Source organism: Coregonus clupeaformis, chromosome 1, assembly GCF_020615455.1.
Source record: "Coregonus clupeaformis isolate EN_2021a chromosome 1, ASM2061545v1, whole genome shotgun sequence".
NCBI classification, from domain to species: Eukaryota; Metazoa; Chordata; class Actinopteri; order Salmoniformes; family Salmonidae; genus Coregonus; species Coregonus clupeaformis.
The window spans coordinates 69,482,478-69,505,596 of record NC_059192.1 but is presented as its reverse complement, the minus strand read 5'-3'; the positions used below and the strand labels follow the sequence as shown (position 1 = coordinate 69,505,596).

Sequence of the window (23,119 nt, the reverse complement as noted above, 5' to 3'; positions counted from 1 at the left end):
TCAACAGTCACACATCAATTCTATAGTTGTTAATCTCTTGTGGCTGTAAGAGAGAAATCATTTACTACTAAATTCTCTGTGGAGAAAATAACGTACTACTTTAGCCATGAAAGCATTGAGAAACCCTGTCCCGATTTGATCCCCTCCATTTCCCAATCCTCCTAGACCTTAAACATTTGTAGAGATGTTTATGCAATATGGTAAAAAGTCTACCTGCCCTCTGATAGGCTTGGTGGAATTTTCACCATAGTGCCTAGGGCCTACGGCAGGGATCATCAACTAGATTCAGCCGCGGGCCGATTTTTGTCTTGAGCGGATGGTCGGGTGGACGGAATATAATTACAAATAATATGTAGATGGCAAATTGACCACAAGAAGCCCAAACAGATATAATGTTTGACTAAAATATAATCATTTCAAACTTGGCTTACATTTGTATACGATCACGTTTCTCTCTATTATGCATGGGAATACCTGGGAACAGATTTCTTAAATTAATATCACTTGGAGCTGATTTCCTGGTGTTTTTAGTCTATTATTTCCCAAAAAAAGCTTGGGGAATACGGCTGTGTGCTGCCAGTTGGGGAATCCTGGCCTAGGGTCTAGGTGTTGATTGGGCACATGAGTGTCTCACCCTCCAGTGGATGTCTCCATTGAAGAGCTCACTCTTGGCGATGTCCACTCTGTTCCAGGTAACAGCCAGCTTCAGCTCTTCAGTGTAGGGGCTGGCTTCACTCGACACACGCTGCTTACTCGCTGACACAAACACACACGTGCATAGAGACACACGCATAGACACAGACAGACACACACACACACATGTCTTGACTTGAGGATAGTGTACACATACATCACCTTCACCATAATGTCAGACTAAGATGTATATTATAATGTCAGACACCATAATTCACTTGAACACCTAACATCTTTAGTTCAAATACAAATAGAGATCACTTCCTGTTCCGGTCGCATGGAGTGAGCACGGAATGCTGAGAAGATCACTGAGAAAACTAAGAAACCGCACTGTCGGCGCAATGGCGGGCACCGAATCGGGTTCGCAAGCTGCAGTGAGAGAAAATGAGCTGAATGAATCCGAACTGCCTATCCCCATCTGTTATTTCATATATGAAGAGATAGGCACAGCCATAGACAACAAGCTCCAAACAAGTCTGGAAACAATTAAGACATCAGTCGCCGAATGCAACGAGAAGATAGCCGTAGTCGAAGAAGCCATTTCTAATGTGGATGGCAGGGTGACTGAACTTGAAGAATCCCACACTTCTCTCCTTGAGGAAAACACCAAACTTCGCGACAAGCTTGAAGTTTTGGAAATGCACAATCGTAAATGTAATCTTCGTGTCACAGGATTTGATAACGACATTGAACAGGGAAATCCAATGGCTTACATGACAGCTTTCTTCACAGAACTGTTCCAGGCTGAGGAACTTCCCAGTGAACCAGCCGTGGAGAACACACATCAAATTGGATCAAAACCATCTTGGCATGCTGACAGACCCCGTGTGATGATCGTGAGGATGCAGCGCTACCAGGTCAAACACGCAATCATACAGTGGTCATACAGATGATTGTGGACTACAGGAAAAGAAGGACCGAGTACGCCCCCATTCTCATCGACGGGGCTGTAGAGGAGCAGGTTGAGAGCTTCCAGTTCCTTGGTGTCCACATCACCAACAAACTATCATTGTCCAAACACACCAAGACAATCGTGAAGAGGGCACGACAAAGCCTGTTCCCCCTCAGGAGACTGAAAAGATTTGGCATGGGTCCTCAGATCCTCAAAAAAGTTATACAGCTGCACCATCGAGAGCATCCTGACTGGTTGCATCACTGCCTGGTATGGCAACTGCTCGGCCTCCGACCGCAAGGCACAGAGGGTAGTGCGTACGGCCAGTACATCACTGGGGCCAAGCTTCCTGCCATCCAGGACCTCTATACCACGCAGTGTCAGCAGAAGGCCCTAAAAATGGTTTACTTAACACTTATTTTTCTTAAAACTGCATTGTTGGTTAATGGCTTGTAAGTAAGCATTTCACTGTAAGGTCTACACCTGTTGTATTCGGCGCATGTGACAAATAAAATTTGATTTGGTCAAGGAAGAAAGGAGATATTAACTTTCATGGGATGAAGTTAAAGATATTTCCCAACATGACTGCTGATATGATAAGGTATTTTGATAGGCTCTTCTAGTTAATTTACCTAGCAGATAAGAGTCAACCAAAAATATGATTACAGATAATCACAATATGATAGGATTCATGGACATACTGTATATTGTTTACTGATTTAAATCGTGGACTGATTTTTGGGCCTAGGGCGAAGCCTTGTAGGCTACACCCTTTTTATTTATTTTATTTATTTTTATTTCACCTTTATTTAACCAGGTAAGCCAGTTGAGAACAAGTTCTCATTTACAACTGCGACCTGGCCAAGATAAAGCAAAGCAGTGCGATAAAAACAACACAGAGTTACATATGGGGTAAAAAAAACATAAAGTCAAAAATACAACAGAAAATATATATACAGTGTGTGCAAATGTAGCAAGTTATGGAGGTAAGGCAATAAATAGGCTATAGTGCAAAATAATTACAATAGTATTAACACTGGAATGCTAGATGTGCAAGAGATTATGTGCAAATAGAGATACTGGGGTGCAAAAGAGCTAAATAAATAACAATATAGGGATGAGGTAGTTGGGTGGGCTAATTTCAGATGGGCTGTGTACAGGTGCAGTGATCGGTAAGGTGCTCTGACAACTGATGCTTAAAGTTAGTGAGGGAGATAAGAGTCTCCAGCTTCAGAGATTTTTGCAATTCGTTCCAGTCATTGGCAGCAGAGAACTGGAAGGAATGGCGGCCAAAGGAGGTGTTGGCTTTGGGAATGACCAGTGAGATATACCTGCTGGAGCGCAGACTACGGGTGGGTGCTGCTATGGTGACCAATGAGCTAAGATAAGGCGGGGATTTGCCTAGCAGTGATTTATAGATGGCCTGGAGCCAGTGGGTTTGACGACGAACATGTAGTGAGGACCAGCCAACAAGAGCGTACAGGTCACAGTGGTGGGTAGTGTATGGGGCTTTGGAGACAAAACGGATGGCACTGTGATAGACTACATCCAATTTGCTGAGTAGAGTGTTGGAGGCTATTTTGTAAATGACATCGCCGAAGTCAAGGATCGGTAGGATAGTCAGTTTTACGAGGGCATGTTTGGCAGCATGAGTGAAGGAGGCTTTGTTGCGAAATAGGAAGCCAATTCTAGATTTAACTTTGGATTAGAGATTCTTTATGTGAGTCTGGAAGGAGAGTTTACAGTCTAACCAGACACCTAGGTATTTGTAGTTGTCCACATACTCTAGGTCAGACCCGTCGAGAGTGGTGATTCTAGTCGGGTGGGCGGGTGCCAGCAGCGTTCGATTGAAAAGCATGCATTTAGTTTTACTAGTGTTTAAGAGCAGTTGGAGGCTACTGAAGGAGTGTTGTATGGCATTGAAGCTCGTTTGGAGGTTTGTTAACACAGTGTCCAATGAAGGGCCAGATGTATACAAAATGGTGTCGTCTGCGTAGAGGTGGATCTGAGAGTCACCAGCAGCAAGAGCGACATCATTGATATACACGGAGAAAAGTGTCGGCCCAAGAATTGAACCCTGTGGCACCCCCATAGAGACTGCCATAGGTCCAGACAACAGGCCCTCCGATTTGACACACTGAACTCTATCTGAGAAGTAGTTGGTGAACCAGGCGAGGCAGTCATTTGAGAAACCAAGGCTATTTAGTCTGCCAATAAGAATGTGGTGGTTGACAGAGTCGAAAGCCTTGGCCAAGTCGATGAAGACGGCTGCACAGTACTGTCTATTATCAATCGCGGTTATAATATCGTTTAGGACCTTGAGCTTGGCTGAAGTGCACCCATGACCAGCTCGGAAACCGGATTGCATAGCGGAGAAGGTACGGTGGTATTCGAAATGGTCGGTGATCTGTTTGTTAACTTGGCTTTCAAATACTTTCGAAAGGCAGGGCAGGATGGATATAGGTCTGTAGCAGTTTGGATCTAGAGTGTCACCCCCTTTGAAGAGGGGGGATGACCGTGGCAGCTTTCCAATCTCTGGGGATCTCAGACGTTATGAAAGAGAGGTTGAACAGACTAGTAATAGGGGTTGCGACAATTTCGGCGGCTAGTTTTAGAAAGAAAGGGTCCAGATTGTCTAGCCAAGCTGATTTGTAGGGGTCCAGATTTTGCAGCTCTTTCAAAACGTCAGCTGTCTGAATTTGTGTGAAGGAGAAGCGGGGGGCATGGGCAAGTTGCAGCGGAGGGTGCAGAGTTGGTGGCCGGGGTAGTGGTAGCCAGATGGAAAGCATGGCCAGCTGTAGCAAAATGCTTGTTGAAATTCTCGATTATTGTAGATTTATCGGTGGTGATAGTGTTTCCTAGCCTCAGTGCAGTGGGCAACTGGGAGGAAGTGCTCTTATTCTCCATGGACTTTACAGTGTCCCAAAACTTTTTGGAGTTAGTGCTACAGGATGCAAATTTCTGTTTGAAAAAGTTAGCCATTGCTTTCCTGACTGCTTGTGTATATTGGTTCCTAACTTCCCTGAAAAGTTGCATATCGCGGGGGCTATTTGATGCTAATGCAGTACGCCACAGGATGTTTTTGTGCTGGTCAAGGGCAGTCAAGTCTGAGGAGAACCAGGGGCTATATCGGTTCTTAGTTCTGTATTTTTTGAATGGGGCATGTTTATTTAAGATTGAGAGGAAATTACTTTTAAGGAACAACCAGGCATCCTCTACTGACGGAATGAGATCTATATCCATCCAGGATACCTGGGCCAGGTCAATTAGGAAGGCCTGCTCGCTAAAGTGTTTTAGGGAGCGTTTGACAGTGATGAGGAGTGGTCGTTTGACCGCGGACCCGTTACGGACGCAGGCAATAAGGCAGTGATCGCTGAGATCCTGGTTGAAGACAGCTGAGGTGTATTTAGAGGGTATGTTAGTCAGGATGATATCTATGAGGGTACCCATGTTACCCTAACCAAATCCAACCATGAATTATGCTTAGCCAACTAAACAGGCATGAATCATAAGTAATTTGCCCAACAAACAGTAATTTTAAAGGTCCTTTCTTTTTTTTATAACATGATCTATGCTCATTTGGTTAAAATGCAGATCTACGTTTCTCCTTTCATTGAGAGCATTATGAAAGTATTGTCCCGCTGCCCCTTTCTTTAGGCAATATTTTTCACCAATAGGCCTATCCCGTAATTTGTAGTAGGACCTACATGCAGAATGGATATTTCTGACCAAAATGTGTGAAAACAAACTACGTAATTAATTAAATAACTGGACTATTATAGATTAGGCTATTGCCGGTACGATAGTAGGCTATTGTAGCATTTCCCTATCCTTATATTTCTTTTTCGATATCACAAAACATGTATTCAGACCCCTTGACTTTTAACACATTTTGTTCCATTACAGCCTTATTCTAAAATGGATTCTAAAAAAATTCCCCTCATCAATCTACACACAATACCCCATAATGACAAAGCAAAAACAGGTTTTTAGAATTTTTTGAAAATGTATTAAATATAAAACATGGAAATATGACATTTACATAAGTATTCAGACCGTTTACTCAGTAAACGCACCTTTGGCAGCGATTACAGCCTCGAGTCTTCTTGGCTAAGACACTACAAGCTTGGCACACCTGTATTTGGGGAGTTTCTCCCATTCTTCTCTGCAGATCCTCAAGCTCTGTCAGGTTGGATGGGGAGCATTGCTGCATAGCTATTTTCAGGTCTCTCCAGAGATGTTCGATCAGGTTAAAATACGGGCTCTGGCTGTGCCACTCAAGGACATTCAGAGACTTGTCCTGAAGTGTCACGGTTTCGGCCGAGGCTGCTCCTCCTCCTGGTTCGGGCAGGCTTCGGCGGTCGTCGTCTCTGGAGTACTAGCTGCCACCGTTCTATGTTTCTATGTTTGATTGGTTTTGTCTGTTTGTTACACCTGTTCCTTGTTAGTGTTCATTATGCGTCCTATTTAGTTCTCTTGTGTTTGGTCAGGTGTTGTGTGTAATTGTTCGATGTCACGTGTTGTATTTCGTTCGTTGTTCTGTTCTCTCTGTATTCGTTTTGTTAGAGAGAGTCCCGCATGTTGTGCGCTTTTGATTTTGGTACATACCAGTGTGCGTAATTGTTCGCCTGTGGCCTGTTGCTGTGGTTGGCTTGTTTCCTTGGACTTCACTAAAGACATCTATTTTCGAACCTCTGTGTGTCCTGCGTGTGATTCCACGTTACCTCTACACTCAACCCTGACATAATTACACACCATCTCAATGGAATCAGCAGGAGCAACCGCACCCACGGAGATCATCGAGGAGCGCCTTCGTGGACAGGAGGACAGGATTAACCAAATCGGGCACGCCCTGGACAGAGTGATGAACACCCTCCATCGATGGGAGACAAGCGGAGTACCCACACCTCCACCTACCACACCATCACCATCGGTCAGCCCGCCTGTCCAACTTCCGGAACCCAGTGGGATTCGGCTCTCGCTCCCGAGGGCGTACGACGGCACCGCTGCCGGGTGTCAGGGGTTCCTGTTGCAAGTTGAACTCTACCTCGCCACCGTACACCCGGCGCCCTCGGGACACGAGAGCGTTTCCGCCCTAATCTCCTGTCTCACCGGCAAGGCGTTGGAGTGGGCCAATGCCGAATGGAGGAGAATAGACGCCGCAACTATCACCTATGCGGAGTTCTCCCGCCGCTTCCGTGCAGTGTTTGACCATCCACCGGAGGGGAAGGCGGCGGGGGAGCGTCTATTCTACCTCCGGCAGGGGATGAGGAGCGCTCAGGAGTTTGCACTGGAGTTCCGGACTCTAGCGGCAGATGCAGGGTGGAATGAGCGGGCACTCATAGACCACTTCCGCTGCAGCCTCCGGGAGGACGTCCGCAGAGAGTTGGCGTGCAGGGATACCACGCTATCATTTGACCAATTGGTTGACATGGCCATTCGGCTGGACACCCTGCTCGCTACCCGCGGGCGTCCCGGGTGGGGGTCGCCCATTCCACCCTCCAGCACCTCCGAGCCGAGCCCTATGGAGCTCGGAGGTGCTGGCGCTAGAGGACGGAGGAGAAGGAGCCCGAGGGGGGCCGTCCCCTGCACCAACTGTGGCCGTGGAGGGCACACCGCGGCTAGGTGCTGGGGAGGGTCTCCTGGTGGAGGAGAAGACAGGCCACACATTGGGGAGTCCTCCCAGGTGAGTAGGCGCCCCACTTACCCAGAGCTTTCTGTCGTCACAGTGCCACTTAGGATGGAGACGCAGGGGGGTCATGAGGAGACGATTCAGCTCTATCTGATCGACTCTCCTGCGTATCCGGTGGTGCTGGGACTTCCCTGGTTGATTACACATGATCCTACTATTCCGTGGCGAGAGAGGGCTCTTAAGGGGTGGTCTGCTCAGTGTGAGGGGCTATGTCTGGGTGTTTCCGTAGGGGTGACCTCGGTGGAGAGTCCGAACCAAATGCCCGCACTGCACATTCCCCCCGAGTATGAGGATTTAGCACTCGTGTTTAGCAAGACTAGAGCGGCGCGGTTGCCACCTCATAGACAGGGGGACTGTGCGATAGACCTCCAGGCAGGAGCTGCGCTCCCGCGGAGCCATGTGTATCCTTTGTCACAGGAGGAGAAGAGGGCGATGGAGACATACATTGCCGAGTCTCTGAGACAGGGATACATACGGCCCTCCACTTCACCCGCGTCCTCGAGCTTCTTTTTTGTGAAGAAAAAGGATGGAGGTTTGCGCCCGTGTATTGATTACCGCGGTCTCAATCAGATTACTGTGAAATATAGTTATCCACTCCCTCTGATTGCGACTATGACGGAGTCATTACACGGGGCACGGTTCTTTACAAAATTGGACCTCAGGAGCGCATATAACTTGGTGCGCATTAGAGAGGGCGATGAATGGAAGACAGCATTTAGTACTACCTCCGGTCATTACGAGTATCTCGTCATGCCATACGGGTTAATGAATGCTCCATCAGTCTTCCAATCCTTTGTAGATGAGATTTTCCGGGACATGCAGGGGCAGGGAGTAGTCGTGTACATAGACGATATTCTGGTGTACAGTTCTACCCGAGCCGAACATGTAGCCCTGGTGCGCCGAGTATTGTGGAGGCTGTTGAAGCATGACCTGTATGTCAAAGCAGAGAAATGTCTGTTCTTCCAGGAGTCGGTCTCCTTTTTGGGTTATCAGTTGTCTGCGTCAGGGGTGAGGATGGAGGTTGACCGTGTGTCAGCCGTGCATAATTGGCAAACCCCAACCACGGTTAAAGAGGTGCAGCAGTTCTTGGGTTTTGCGAATTACTACCGGAGGTTTATCCGGGGTTTTGGACAGGTGGCAGCTCCCATAACGTCCCTTCTGAAGGGGGGTCCGGTGCGCTTGCGGTGGTCAGCTGAGGCGGACAGGGCTTTTGGGAGACTGAAGGACCTGTTTACCTCGGCTCCAGTGCTGGCGCACCCGGATCCCGCTTTACCATTCCAAGTGGAGGTGGACGCGTCTGAAGCCGGTATCGGGGCCATTCTCTCACAACGGTCCGGCACACCACCTAAACTCCGCCCCTGTGCCTTTTATTCGAAAAAGCTCAGTCCGGCGGAGCGTAATTATGACGTAGGGGACAGGGAGCTGTTAGCCGTGGTACAAGCCCTAAAGGTGTGGAGGCATTGGCTTGAGGGGGCTCAACACCCTTTTCTCATTTTGACTGACCACCGTAACCTGGAATACATTCGGGCAGCTAGGAGACTGAATCCTCGCCAGGCTCGGTGGACTATGTTTCTAGCCCGGTTCGTGTTTAAGATCACTTACATCCCTGGGTCCCAGAACGGGAAGGCAGATGCCCTGTCTCGGCGGTATGACACGGAGTAGAGGTCCGTTGAGCCCACTCCCATACTACCTAAGTCTTGTCTGGTTGCACCGGTGGTATGGGAGGTCGATGCGGAGATCGAGCGGGCGTTACGCACCGACCCTAGCCCTCCACAGTGTCCGGTGGGTCGGACGTACGTCCCGCTCGAGGTCCGGGATCGACTCATTTATTGGGCTCACACGTCACCCTCCTCTGGGCATCCAGGTATTGGCCGGACAGTGCACTGCCTTAGCACAAAGTACTGGTGGCCAACGTTAGCCAGGGATGTGAGGATGTATGTCTCCTCCTGCTCGGTGTGTGCCCAGTGTAAGGCGCCCAGACACTTGCCCAGGGGTAAGTTACAACCCCTGCCCGTTCCACAACGACCCTGGTCTCACCTCTCGGTGGATTTTGTTACAGACCTTCCCCCCTCACAGGGGAATACCACCATCCTGGTCGTTGTGGATCGGTTCTCGAAGGCCTGTCGTCTCCTTCCCATGCCGGGTCTGCCTACTGCCCTACAGACCGCTGAGGCTTTATTTACCCACGTCTTCCGGCATTACGGGGTACCCGAGGATATAGTGTCTGATCGAGGCCCCCAGTTTACCTCCAGAGTCTGGAGAGCGTTTATGGAACGGTTGGGGGTTTTGGTGAGCCATACCTCGGGTTACCACCCGGAGAGTAATGGGCAGGTCGAACGTGTCAACCAGGATGTGGGTAGGTTTCTGAGGTCGTATTGCCAGGGCCGGCCGGAGGAGTGGGCGAGATATGTTCCCTGGGCCGAGATGGCACAGAACTCTCTCCGCCACTCCTCCACTAAACTAACCCCTTTCCAGTGTGTGTTGGGGTACCAGCCGGTTCTGGCACCTTGGCATGAGAGCCAGATCGAGGCCCCTGCGGTGGATGAGTGGGTGCGGCGCTCGGAGGAGACGTGGAACGCTGCCCACATCCATCTGCAGCGAGCCATCCGTCGACATAAGATGAGCGCTGATCTCCACCGCAGTGAGGGGCCAGTGTACGCACCTGGAGATCGAGTCTGGCTCTCAACCAGAAACCTGCCCCTCCGCCTGCCCTGCCGGAAGCTGGGTCGGCGGTTTGTGGGGCCTTTTAAAGTCCTGAGGAGATTGAACGAGGTGTGTTACAGGTTACAACTGCCCATTGATTACAGGAGAATTAACCCCTCGTTCCATGTGTCTCTCCTCAGGCCGGTGGTAGCTGGTCCACTCCAGGACTATGAGATAGAAGAGACTCCTCCGCCCCCATTGGACATCGAGGGGGCTCCGGCGTACACTGTTCGGTCCATCCTAGATTCGAGACGCCGGATGGGGGGTCTCCAATATCTCGTGGAGTGGGAGGGGTACGGCCCGGAGGAGCGGTGCTGGGTGCCGAGGAGAGACATCCTAGACCCGTCTCTTCTGACCGAGTTCCATCGTGGTCATCCTACGCGCCCTGCTCCGCGTCTTCCTGGTCGTCCACGAGGCCGGGGTCGGCGCACGGCTGGAGCCGCGCGTCAAGGGGGGGGTACTGTCACGGTTTCGGCCGAGGCTGCTCCTCCTCCTGGTTCGGGCAGGCTTCGGCGGTCGTCGTCTCCGGAGTACTAGCTGCCACCGTTCTATGTTTCTATGTTTGATTGGTTTTGTCTGTTTGTTACACCTGTTCCTTGTTAGTGTTCATTATGCGTCCTATTTAGTTATCTTGTGTTTGGTCAGGTGTTGTGTGTAATTGTTCGATGTCACGTGTTGTATTTCGTTCGTTGTTCTGTTCTCTCTGTATTCGTTTTGTTAGAGAGAGTCCCGCATGTTGTGCGCTTTTGATTTTGGTACTTACCAGTGTGCGTAATTGTTCGCCTGTGGCCTGTTGCCGTGGTTGGCTTGTTTCCTTGGACTTCACTAAAGACATCTATTTTCGAACCTCTGTGTGTCCTGCGTGTGATTCCACGTTACCTCTACAGTCAATCCTGACATGAAGCCACTCCTGCGTTGTCTTAGCTGTGTGCTTAGGGTCGTTGTCCTGTTGGAAGGTGTACTTTCGCCCCAGTCTGAGGTCCTGAGCGCCCTGGAGCATGTTTTCATCAAGGATCTCTCTGTACTTTGCTCCATTCATCTTTCCCTCGAGCCTGACTAGACTCCCAGTCCCTGTCGCTGAAAAACATCCCCACAGCATGATGCTGCCACCAAGATGCTTCACCGTAGGGATGGTACCAGGTTTCCTCCAGACGTGATGATAGGCATTCAGGCCAAAGAGTTCAATCTTGGTTTCATCAAACCAGAGAATCTTGTTTCTCATGGTCTGAGAGTCTAGAAGTTCCTCCTCTGTAATTAGTCCTTCACGTGAGTCTTTCTGTACAGCTGTTAATGGAGATGGAGAAGACTGAAATGAAAACATATTCTTAGAGTACTGTCACGACTCCCTCCGAAATTGCCTCATCTCCTTGTTCGGGCAGGCTTTCGGCTTTCGTCGTCACCGGCCTTCTAGCCAATGCCGCTGCTCTTTTCATCATTCCATTTGTTTTGGCTTGGTTTTCACACACACCTGGTACATATCCCCTCATCAGTCTCTGTATAATTATTCCCTCTGCTCCCCCATGTCTTTGTGTGTTATTGTTCCATGCGGAGGTGTCGCTAGCTCGTGTTGAGCATTATGTTACTTTTATCACCGGGATTTTCACCCGTGTGTTTTGTTTTCCAGGAATGCATTTAAGTCGCACTGTATTTTGTTTACGCATTGCTGCGGACTGCTGTATTGGCCAAATAACCCTATGCTTTGATTCACACCTCCTGCGCCTGGCTCCGTCCTACTCACCTCGTTACAAGTACTTTGCTTCCTAGTTCAAAATATTGTTTGGTGAATCATGGATGACAAAATTATTTTGGTAGCAGTTCTACAGTGAGGGAAAAAAGTATTTGATCCCCTGCTGATTTTGTAAGTTTGCCCACTGACAAAGCCATGGTCAGCCTATCATTTTAATGGTAAGTTTATTTGAACAGTGAGAGACAGAATAACAACAACAAAATCCAGAAAAATGCATGTCAAAAATGTTATAAATTGATTTGCATTTTAATGAGGGAAATAAGTATTTGACCCCTCTGCAAAACATGACTTAGTACTTGGTGGCAAAACCCTTGTTGGCAATCACAGAGGTCAGACGTTTCTTGTAGTTGGCCACCAGGTATGCACACATCTCAGGAGGGATTTTGTCCCACTCCTCTTTGCAGATCTTCTCCAAGTCATTAAGGTTTTGAGGCTGATGTTTGGCAACTCGAACCTTCAGCTCCCTCCACAGATTTTCTATGGGATTAAGGTCTGGGGACTGGCTAGGCCTCTCCAGGACCTTAATGTGCTTCTTCTTGAGCCACTCCTTTGTTGCCTTGGCCGTGTGTTTTGGGTCATTGTCATGCTGGAATACCCATCCACGACCCATTTTCAATGCCCTGGCTAAGGGAAGGAGGTTCTCACCCAAGATTTGACGGTACATGGCCCCGTCCATCGTCCCTTTGATACGATAAATTGTCCTGTCCCCTTAGCAGAAAAACACCCCCAAAGCATAATGTTTCCACCTCCATGTTTGACGGTGGGGATGGTGTTCTTGGGGTCATAGGCAGCATTCCTCCTCCTCCAAACACGGCGAGTTGAGTTGATGGCAAAGAGCTCGATTTTGGTCTCATCTGACCACAACACTTTCACCCAGTTCTCCTCTGAATCATTCAGATGTTCATTGGCAAACTTCAGACGGGCCTGTATGTGTGCTTTCTTGAGCAGGGGGACCTTGCGGGCGCTGCAGGATTTCAGTCCTTCACGGCGTAGTGTGTTACCAATTGTTTTCTTGGTGACTATGGTCCCAGCTGCCTTGAGATCATTGACAAGATCCTCCCGTTCTGGGCTGATTCCTCACCGTTCTCATGATCATTGCAACTCCACAAGGTGAGAACTTACATGAAGCCCCAGGCCAAGGGAGATTGACAGTTATTTTGTGTTTCTTCCATTTGCGAATAATCTCACCAACTGTTGTCACCTTCTCACCAAGCTGCTTGGCGATGGTCTTGTAGCCCATTTCAGCCTTGTGTAGGTCTACAATCTTTTCCCTGACATCCTTGGAGAGCTCTTTGGTCTTGGCCATGGTGGAGAGTTTGGAATCTGATTGATTGATTGCTTCGGTGGACAGGTGTCTTTTATACAGGTAAAAAACTGAGATTAGGAGCACTCCCTTTAAGAGTGTGCTCCTAATCTCAGCTCGTTACCTGTATAAAAGACACCTGGGAGCCAGACATCTTTCTGATTGAGAGGGGGTCAAATACTTATTTCCCTCATTAACATGCAAATCAATTTATAACATTTTTTACATGCGTTTTTCTGGATTTTTTTGTTGTTATTCTGTCTCTCACTGTTCAAATAAACCTACCATTAAAATTATAGACTGATCATGTCTTTGTCAGTGGGCAAACGTACAAAATCAGCAGGGGATCAAATACTTTTTTCCCTCACTGTATGTTGAAGATTTAAAAAATAATTTATATTTTCCTAATATTCCATTCAGTTAACTTTATTTTTATAATATATTACAGTTTATCTTTCTTGAAGAAGTTCCTCCTTTTTCTCTAAATTATTCTGTGCCTCTATGTTACAGTTTTTATTGCTCTCTATCTGTACTGTTAGTTCCTCTATTTCCTTTGTTAAGATGAACTCTTTTACCTAAATAGTTTTTGTTTTAAAGATGAGTATTGAATTGTGTGGCCTCTGAAGGCACATTTAAAAAGTGTCCCATACAGTAAGGGATCAGCTGAACCTAGGCTATGTAGGAAAAAGTTAATTATAAATGATTCCATCTTGGTTAAAAACAAGTTGTCATCCAGTGGGATTTGATTAAATTTCCAATATCTTCGCCCTCGCGGAAATTCCGGAAGAGTAATGTGTATACCAATTATCCGACCGCATTCTGTCCCCTATCAACACTCTTTTAACTTTTGGTGCCAGCGGAAATGACATAAGAAAATAATCAAGACGACTAGCTTGATTGAGCCTCAGCCATGTATATCTCACTAGGTCAGGATATTTAAGCCACCATATATCCACTAGTTCCAATATATCCATAATATTCGTGATTTCCTTAAGTGCATGAGGGTGATAGTTTGTAGTGTGATTTCCTTTAAGGTCCATTGAGGTACTTAAAACCGTATCATACTGTATATACAGGGGGGTACCGGTGCAGAGTCAATGTGCGGGGGCACCGGCTAGTAGAGGTAGTTGAAGTAATATGTACATGTGGGTAGAGTTAAAGTGACTATGCATAAATAATTAACAGAGTAGCAGCAGCGTAAAAAGATGGGGTGGGGGGGCAGTGCAAATAGTCCGGGTAGCCATGATTAGCTGTTCAGGAGTCTTATGGCTTGGGGGTAGAAGCTGTTGAGAAGTCTTTTGGACCTAGACTTGGCACTCCGGTACCGCTTGCCGTGCGGTAGCAGAGAGAACAGTCTATGACTAGGGTGGCTGGAGTCTTTGACAATTTAGAGGGCCTTCCTCTGACACCGCCTGGTATAGAGGTCCTGGATGGTAGGAAGCTTGGCCCCAGTGATGTACTGGGTCGTACGCACTACCTTCTGTAGTGCCTTGCGGTCGGAGGCCGAGCAGTTGCCATACCAGGCGGTGATGCAACCAGTCAGGATGCTCTCGATGGTGCAGCTGTATAATATTTTGAGGATCTGAGGACCCATGCCGAATCTTTTCAGTCTCTTGAGGGGGAATAGGCTTTGTCGTGCCCTCTTCACGACTGTCTTGGTGTGTTTGGACCATGATAGTTCGTTGGTGATGTGGACACCTAGGAACTTGAAGCTCTCAACCTGTTCCACTACAGCCCCGTCGATGAGAATGGGGGCGTGCTCAGTCCTCTTTTTTTTCCTGTAGTCCACAATCATCTCCTTTGTCTTGGTCACGTTGAGGGAGAGGTTGTTATCCTGGCTCCACACGGCCAGGTCTCTGACCTCCTCCCTATAGGCTGTCTCATCGTTGTCTGTGATCAGGCCTACCACTGTTGTGTCGTCGGCAAACTTAATGATGGTGTTGGAGTCGTGCCTGGCCATGCAGTCATGGGTGAACAGGGAGCACAGGAGGGGACTGAGCACGCACCCCTGAGGGGCCCCCGTGTTGAGGATCAGTGTGGCAGATGTGTTGTTACCTACCCTTACCACATGGGGGCGGCCCGTCAGGAAGTCCAGGATCCAGGATCCAGTTGCAGAGGGAGGTGTTTAGTCCCAGGATCCTTAGCTTAGTGATGAGCTTTGAGGGCACTATGGTGTTGAATGCTGAGCCGTAGTCAATGAATAGCATTCTCACGTAGGTGTTCCTCTTGTCCAGGTGGGAAAGAGCAGTGTGGAGTGCAATAGAGATTGCATCATCTGTGGATCTGTTGGGGCGGTATGCAAATTGGAGTGGGTCTAGGGTTTCTGGGATAATGGTGTTGATGTGAGCCATGACCAGCCTTTCAAAGCACTTCATGGCTACAGACGTCAGTGCTACGGGTCGGTAGTCATTTAGGCAGGTTATCTTAGTGTCCTTGGGCACGGGGACTATGGTGGTCTGCTTGAAACATGTTGGTATTACAGACTCAGTCAGGGACATGTTGAAAATGTCAGTGAAGACACTTGCCAGTTGGTCAGCACATGCTCGGAGTACACGTCCTGGTAATCCGTCTGGCCCTGCGGCCTTGTGAATGTTGACCTGCTTAAAAGTCTTACTCACATCGGCTACGGAGAGCGTGATCACATAGTCGTATAGAACAGCTGGTGCTCTCATTCATGCTTCAGTGTTGCTTGCCTCGAAGCGAGCATAGAGGTGGTTTAGCTCGTCTGGTAGGCTTGTGTCACTGGGAAGCTTGCGGCTGTACTTCCCTTTGTAGTATGTAATAGTTTTCAAGCCATGCCACATCCGACGAGCGTCAGAGCCGGTGTAGTACGATTAAATCTTAGTCCTGTAATGACTCTTTGCCTGTTTGATGGTTTGTCGGAGGGCATAGCGGAATTTCTTATAAGCGTCCGGGTTAGAGTCCCGCTCCTTGAAAGCGGCAGCTCTACCCTTTAGCTCAGTGCGGATGTTTCCTGTAATCCATGGCTTCTGGTTGGGGTATGTACGTACGGTCACTGTGGGGACGACATCATCGATGCACTTATTGATGAAGCCAGTGACTGATGTGGTGTGCTCCTCAATGCTATCTGAAGAATCCCGGAACATGTTCCAGTCTGTGCTAGCAAAACAGTCCTGTAGCTTAGCATCTGCGTCATCTGACCACTTTTTTATTAACCAAGTCACTGGTGCTTCCTGCTTTAGTTTTTGGTGCGAGATGCAGGCACGAGGTATACCGGTATATCTATGTTTAGATCTAGGTTGCTATTTCTACGTTTGGCCGGGTGTGATTCCCAATCAGAGGCAGCTGTCGCTCGTTGTCTCTGATTGGGGATCATACTTAGGCAGCCAGTTTTCCTGTCTGGGTTGTGGGATCTTGTTTGTGTTTCGGTGAGTTTGGCTTGTTTGTGTATAGCCTTCCGACGTCACGTTTCGTTGACTTTCGTTGTTTTGTCAGTGTGTATTCAGTTAATAAACATGTTCGCATACCACGCTGCACCTTGGTCTGACCCGTCTCTCAACGATCGTAACAGAAGATCCCACCAAAAATGGACCAAGCAGCGTGCCCAGGAGCAGACACCCTGGACACAGGTGAGGAAGTCATTTTGGACTTGGGAGGAGATATTGGCTGGTGGAGGACCTTGGGCGAAGGAGGAAGCCTAGGCAGGAGAGGAACACAAAAGGCGCCGGCCGAGGAGGAAGCCCGAGAGACAGCCCCAATAAAAAATGATTGGGGGGCTAAAAGGTTGGTAGGGGATCGATAAAGAAGAGCCCCGACCACTGCACTCGTGGGGGCTCAGGGAGGAGTCCTCACTGGAGGAGGACTGGGCACGGAGAGTAAAAGACTGGTACAGTCGGAGATCTCTAACGTCAGTTCCCAGTCCGGTATACCTCGTGCCTGCATCTCGCACCAAGCTAGTGGTGCGTGTTCCCAGTCCGGCCCGGCCCGTACCTGCTCCCCGCACCAAGCCAATGGTGCGTGTTCCCAGTCCAGTACGGCCCGTCCCTGCTCCTCGCACCAAACAAGTGGTGTATGTTCCCAGTCCAGTACGGCCCGTCCCTGCTCCTCGCACCAAACCAGTGGTGCGTGTCGCCAGCCCGGTACGCCCCGTCCCTGCTCCTCGCACCAAACCAGTGGTGCATGTTCCCAGTCCAGTACGGCCCGTCCCTGCTCCTCGCACCAGACCAGTGGTGCGTGTCTCCAGTCCGGCCCGGCCCGTTCCTGCTCCTCGCACCAGACCAGTGGTCCAGCTCCGGTCGGTTGTTCCACTCCGGAGCCAGAGCAGTCCGCTCCACCAGTGCCTTGTTCAGCTCCGGTCAACGGTTCCACTCCGGAGCCAGAGCAGTCCACTCCACCGGTGCCTGATCCAGCTCCGGTCGGTTGCTCCACTCCGGAGCCAGAGCATTCCGCTCCACCGGTGCCCAAGCCAGCTCCGGTCAGCGGCTCCACTCCGGAGTCAGAGCATTCCGCTCCACCGGGGTCCAGTCCAGCTCCGGTCAACGGCTCCACTCCGGAGCCAGAGCAGTCCGCTCCACCGGTGCCCAAGCCAGCTCCGGTCAGCAGCTCCACTCCAGAGCCAGAGCAGTCCGCTCCACCGGGATCCGGTTCAGCTCCGGTCAGCGGCTCCACTCCGGGTCCAGAAGTCAGCCCCTCTCTAGGTTCGGAGTTTCCCACACCAGGGTCCAGACAGGGATCGGTGCATCGTGGGAGGACTGAGAGGGGAAGCTCCGCGTTGAGGTCCAGACCGGTCCAGGGGTGCAACGCGGAGTCAGTAAGGGAGGAGACGTCACGCCCGGAGCCGGAGCCGCCACCGAGGCTGGAAGCCCACCAGAACCCTCCCCTGTTAAGTCAGGTTTGTGCGGCCGGAGTCCGCACCTTTGGGGGAGGGTACTGTCACGCCCTGACCTATAGAACTCTAGTTAGTTTGGTCAGGGTGTGCATGTTTAGTTCGATGTTGTGGTAGATCTATGTTTAGATCTAGGTTGCTATTTCTACGTTTGGCCGGGTGTGATTCCCAATCAGAGGCAGCTGTCGCTCGTTGTCTCTGATTGGGGATCATACTTAGGCAGCCAGTTTTCCTGCCTGGGTTGTGGGATCTTGTTTGTGTTTCGGTGAGTTTGGCTTGTTTGTGTATAGCCTTCCGACATCACGTTTCGTTGACTTTTGTTGTTTTGTCAGTGTGTATTCAGATAATAAACATGTTCGCATACCACGCTGCACCTTGGTCTGACCCGTCTCTCAACGATCGTGACAGGAACAAATGTGTCTGCTTGTATATTTAGCAATGAATCCGCTGATAGAGCCATTGGACGTCTTTCAGAGATCTTCCTATCGAACAAGGACAACCATATCTACACCCACAAAAATGAATAGTGCGATCAGTATAACATACACTACTGGTCAAACGTTTTAGAACACCTACTCATCAAAGAGTTTTTCTTTATTTTTACTATTTTCTACATTGTAGAATAATAGTGAAGACATCAAAACTATGAAATAACACATATGGAATCATGTAGTAACCAAAAAAGTATTAAACAAATGAAAATATATTTTATATTGAGATTCTTCAAATAGCCACCCTTTGCCTTGATGACATGGCTTTAGAAGCTTCTGATGTCATGGCTTTAGAAGCTTCTGATAGGCTAACTGACATCATTTGAGTCAATTGGAGGTGTACCTGTGGATGTATTTCAAGGAAGGAAAATTATGTGGATATATTGAAGCAACATCTCAAGACATCAGTCAGGAAGTTAAAGCTTGGTCACAAATGGGTCTTCCAAATGGACAATGACCCCAAGCATACTTCCAAAGTTGTGGCAAAATGGCTTAAGGACAACAAAGTCAAGGTATTGGAGTGGCCATCACAAAGTCCTGACCTCAATCCTATAGAAAATATGTGGGCAGAACTGAAAAAGCGTGTGCGAGCAAGGATGCCTACAAACCTGACTCAGTTACACCAGCTCTGTCAGGAGGAATGGGCCAAAATTCACCCAACTTATTGTGGGAAGCTTGTGGAAGGCTACCCAAAACGTTTGACCCAAGTTAAACAATTTAAAGGCAATGCTACCGAATACTAATTGAGTGTATGTAAACTTCTGACCCACTGGGAATGTGATGAAAGATATAAAAGCTGAAATAAATCATTCTCTCTACTATTATTCTGACGTTTCACATTCTTAGAATAAAGTGGTGATCCTAACTGACCTAAGACAGGGAAGTTTTACTAGGATTAAATGTCAGGAATTGTGTTTAAATGTATTTGGCTAAGGTGTATGTAAACTTCCGACTTCAACTGTATATATATATATATATCTTACCAATGGAAAGAAAATATGTTGTTCCTATAAAACTCACAAGCTACAGTTTAAAATTATACATAAGTTACAAACTACACCAGTTGTCAGAAATAAATATGACCATGCATGTTCTGGGGAATGTCCCAAATGTAAGCAGCACAAAGTATGTATATACATCTTATCTAGTACTGTCCCATTGTTTAAGATTTCTGGAAAGAGGTGGAAAGGGACATCTCAAATATTTTGGCCTCTCCAGTTGGTTTACAGCCTCTCCAATGCGTTCTGGGTCTACACTCGGCAAACCCTGCACTGAAATGTCATTTTAAAAATCTTTGCTCTAATGTGGTACGCGGCTAGATTAACAATTCTTCAATTCTTCAATTCTTCAATGACACGAAAACAAAAAAAATCCTGGTGGCTCAGAAACCTGTTGTGGTTGTTTCCTGGAAAGACTGACACGTTTTTGCATACAGTGCCTTCGGAAAGTATTCCGACCCCTTGTCTTTTTCCATATTTTGTTATGTTATAGGCTTATTCTAAAATGTATTAAATTGTTTTTTTTCCCCGTCATCAATCTACACACAATACCCCATAATGACAAAGAAACAGTAAAAAAAAAAATACATTGCTAATTTATAACAAATACAATAATAATAGTACATTTACATAAGAATTCAGACCCTTTACTCAGTACTTTGTTGAAGCACCTTTGGCAGAGATTACAGCATCGAGTCTTCTTGGGTATGACGTTACAAGCTTGGCACACCTGTATATGGGGAGTTTCTCCCATTCTTCTCTGCATATCCTCTCAAGCTCTGTCAGGTTGGATGGGGAGCGTTGCTGCACAGCTATTTTCAGGTCTCTCCAGAGATGTTTGATTGGGTTCAAGCCCGGGCTCAGAGTCTTGTCCCAAAGCCACTCCTGCGTTGTCTTGGCTCTGTGCTTAGGGACGTTGTCCTGTTGGAAGGTGAACATTCGCCCCAGTCTGAGGTCCTGAGCGCTCTGGAGCAGGTTTTCATCAAGGATCTCTCTGTACTTTGCTCCGTTCATCTTTCCCTCGATCCTGATTAGTCTCCCAGTCCCTGCCGCTGAAAAACATCCCCACAGCATGATGCTGCCACCAACATGCTTCACCGTAGGGATTGTGCCAGGTTTCCTCCAGATGTGGCACAAAGAGTTAAATCTTGTTTTCCATGGTCTGAAAGTCTTTAGGTGCCTTTTGGCAAACTAAGCGGGCTGTCATGTGCCTTTTACTGAGGAGTGGCTTCCATCTGGCCACTCTACTATAACGGCCTGATTGGTGGAGTGCTGCAGAGATGATTGTCCTTCTGGAAGGTTCTCCCATCTCCACAGTGGAACTCTAGAGCTCTGTCAGAGTGACCATCGGGTTCTTGGTCACCTCCCTGACCAAGGCCCTTCTCTCCCGATTGCTCAGTTTGGCCGGGCGGCCAGCTCTAGGAAGAGTCTTCGTGGTTACAAACTTATTCCATTTAAGAATGATGGAAGCCACTGTGTTCTTGGGTACTTTCAATGCTGCAGAATTGTTTTGGTACCCTTCCCCAGATCTGTGCCTCGACAATATCCTGTCTCGGAGCTCTAATGACAATTCCTTCGACCTCATGGCTTGGTTTCTGGGCTGACATGCACTGTCAACTGTGGGACCTTTCCAAATCATGAGCAATCAATTGAATTTACCACAGGTGGACTCCAATCAAGTTGTAGAAACATCTCAAGGATGATCAATGGAAACAGGATGCACCTGAGCTCAATTTTGAGTCTCATAGCAAAGGGTCTGAATACTTATGTGAATAAGATATTTATGTTATTATTTTTAATACATTTGCAAAAATGTCTAAAAATCTGTTTTCGCTTTGTCATTATGGTGTATCGTGTGTAGATCGATGAGGATTCTTAAAAAAAAAATGCATTTTAGGATAAGGCTGTAACGTAACAAAATGAGGAAAAAGTCAAGGGGACTGAGTACTTTCAGAAGGCACTGTATCTGGAGCCCTGTAGTTCGGTTTATAGGAGATGAGTGTGCAAATATACTATTGAAGGGGATTGACAACCCATAACCCACCAAGCATCTGGGTGTTGCTGTTTGTACCATTGGAATCCAATACTTCTAATAATTTGTTTGGGTGGGAAGGGGAATAGGGAGAGGGATGGGAAAGGGAAGGGATATACATCTTTATCATCGAAGAACAATTGTTAAAAAAGATAACTGTAAAATGCAGTGACATTATTTTCTCATTTGCCTATTCTAGCTTGTTTTACTCTTGGAAGACATGGACATCGCTGGGTTTTTCTGTTCATTTTTTTGTCACCATGATGAAATCGGGGAGGGGACTGTGTATTTGTCTCTGTCTTTTTGCTTGTATGTATTTTGGACATGTTCATTGCTCTTTGTTATTGTTGGTTTTGTCTGTATGGAAAATGCTGAATAAAATGTTCAAAAATAAAATAAAATAAAAATAGAGGACTGGTTTGGAATTATGTCCTGCATCAGCTTATACAGTATGGATCAGCGGTGTGAACCGTGGATACATATGGGCTGAAGCCAAATTATCCCACTGCAATGTTTGCATTTGCGAAACGGGGGTGATACGGTGTATCATACCTCTAACCAAGGCTTTGAGCAGGACCGTGTCAAAGTCGTCTGGTCCCTCCTGCTCTCCATGGTAGACAGTGATCAGATCCCTATTCTGGTAGATGCTCAGAACCTGTGGACATGGGAGAGTGAGGAGAGATGCTGAGGTGTAGGTGAAAATAGTATGATGACCAGTTTGGCAAACTGTTCTAGGACAATATTTGAGAGGCTCTTTATTGTGGTCAGGCTTTTCAATGTCAATTGAAATAAATATGTTGAAAACCTATCCAATCCTTTCACCTGTTTGTGGTAATGAGGGAAAGGAGATGAAGAGAGGAAGCCGTCAAAGAGTATTTATTACAAGACAATGCTTAGTGGAGAAAATTATCCTTTGCAGCAAAAGGCTGCTCCACATTCTCCCCTGCTCTTACCCGTTCTACCAGTTTGTCCATCTCTGTTTCGGACGGAAAGTGCTTTCTAACCCTCTCGGCCACTCTGTCTTTAAGGTCCACACTAGGTCCCGCCTCCCCCTCCCCCTCAGTGGAGGACAGCAAAGGGGGCGTAGACGATAGGCTCTCCAGGATGTCACTCACGAGGTCGGCCACACCCCCTGACCCAGCCAGCACCAGCCAGGGCATGGAGTTCCTCAGAGAGAGATCCAACCGCTGAAAAGGAGAGCGAGAGAGTAAGAGAGGACGGAGGAGGGAAGTATGGGAGGGAGGAGTGAGGGTGATATACAAGCCTTGCAATATACACAGATAGCAATGAGCAACTAATGGATTGATTATCAAAAAGAGTTAGTAAATAAAAATACTCAGACTATAAGAAATTAAATCATGTGATTGTACCTCCAGCATGGTTGTCTCTCCAGATATCAGCATGCACAGGACGGGGATGTCAATGCTTCCACTGCCTGACAGACAGACATTCAGAAATTATTACAACTTCCAACAAAAACAACTAAGTAACAGCTTGAAATTTCTCAAAAGTTTCTGTGACTATTTGTGGCAGGTAGTGCAGCTAAACCAAGAAAGCACTAGTGTAATTACAGGGTTCCTACAAAGATATATGAGAAACATAATTTGAAGAATACCAACGTTTTTAGCGCAATGCATTTTGTTAATGTGTGTTACTGTACTAAGAGTTAATCGTCTAAGATTACCTTTTCAACTCTGTGTGCCTGCATTTACATGTTGATAA

General features: G+C 47.6%; 1 protein-coding gene across 2 annotated transcripts in view; it reads right to left on the bottom strand.

Moving 5' to 3' along the window:
* The window catches only part of LOC121572036 (transient receptor potential cation channel subfamily M member 4), a 103,805-nt gene that overhangs the window by 59,230 nt on the left and 21,456 nt on the right, over positions 1-23,119 (bottom strand). For both annotated transcript variants that reach the window (XM_041883902.2, XM_041883907.1), the window contains exons 7-10: positions 22,768-22,832; positions 22,351-22,584; positions 21,950-22,052; positions 635-756 (exon numbers count right to left, since the gene is read on the bottom strand). In XM_041883902.2, the coding sequence (XP_041739836.1) occupies positions 635-756; positions 21,950-22,052; positions 22,351-22,584; positions 22,768-22,832 (524 nt within the window). The remainder of the gene's footprint in view (positions 1-634; positions 757-21,949; positions 22,053-22,350; positions 22,585-22,767; positions 22,833-23,119) is intronic.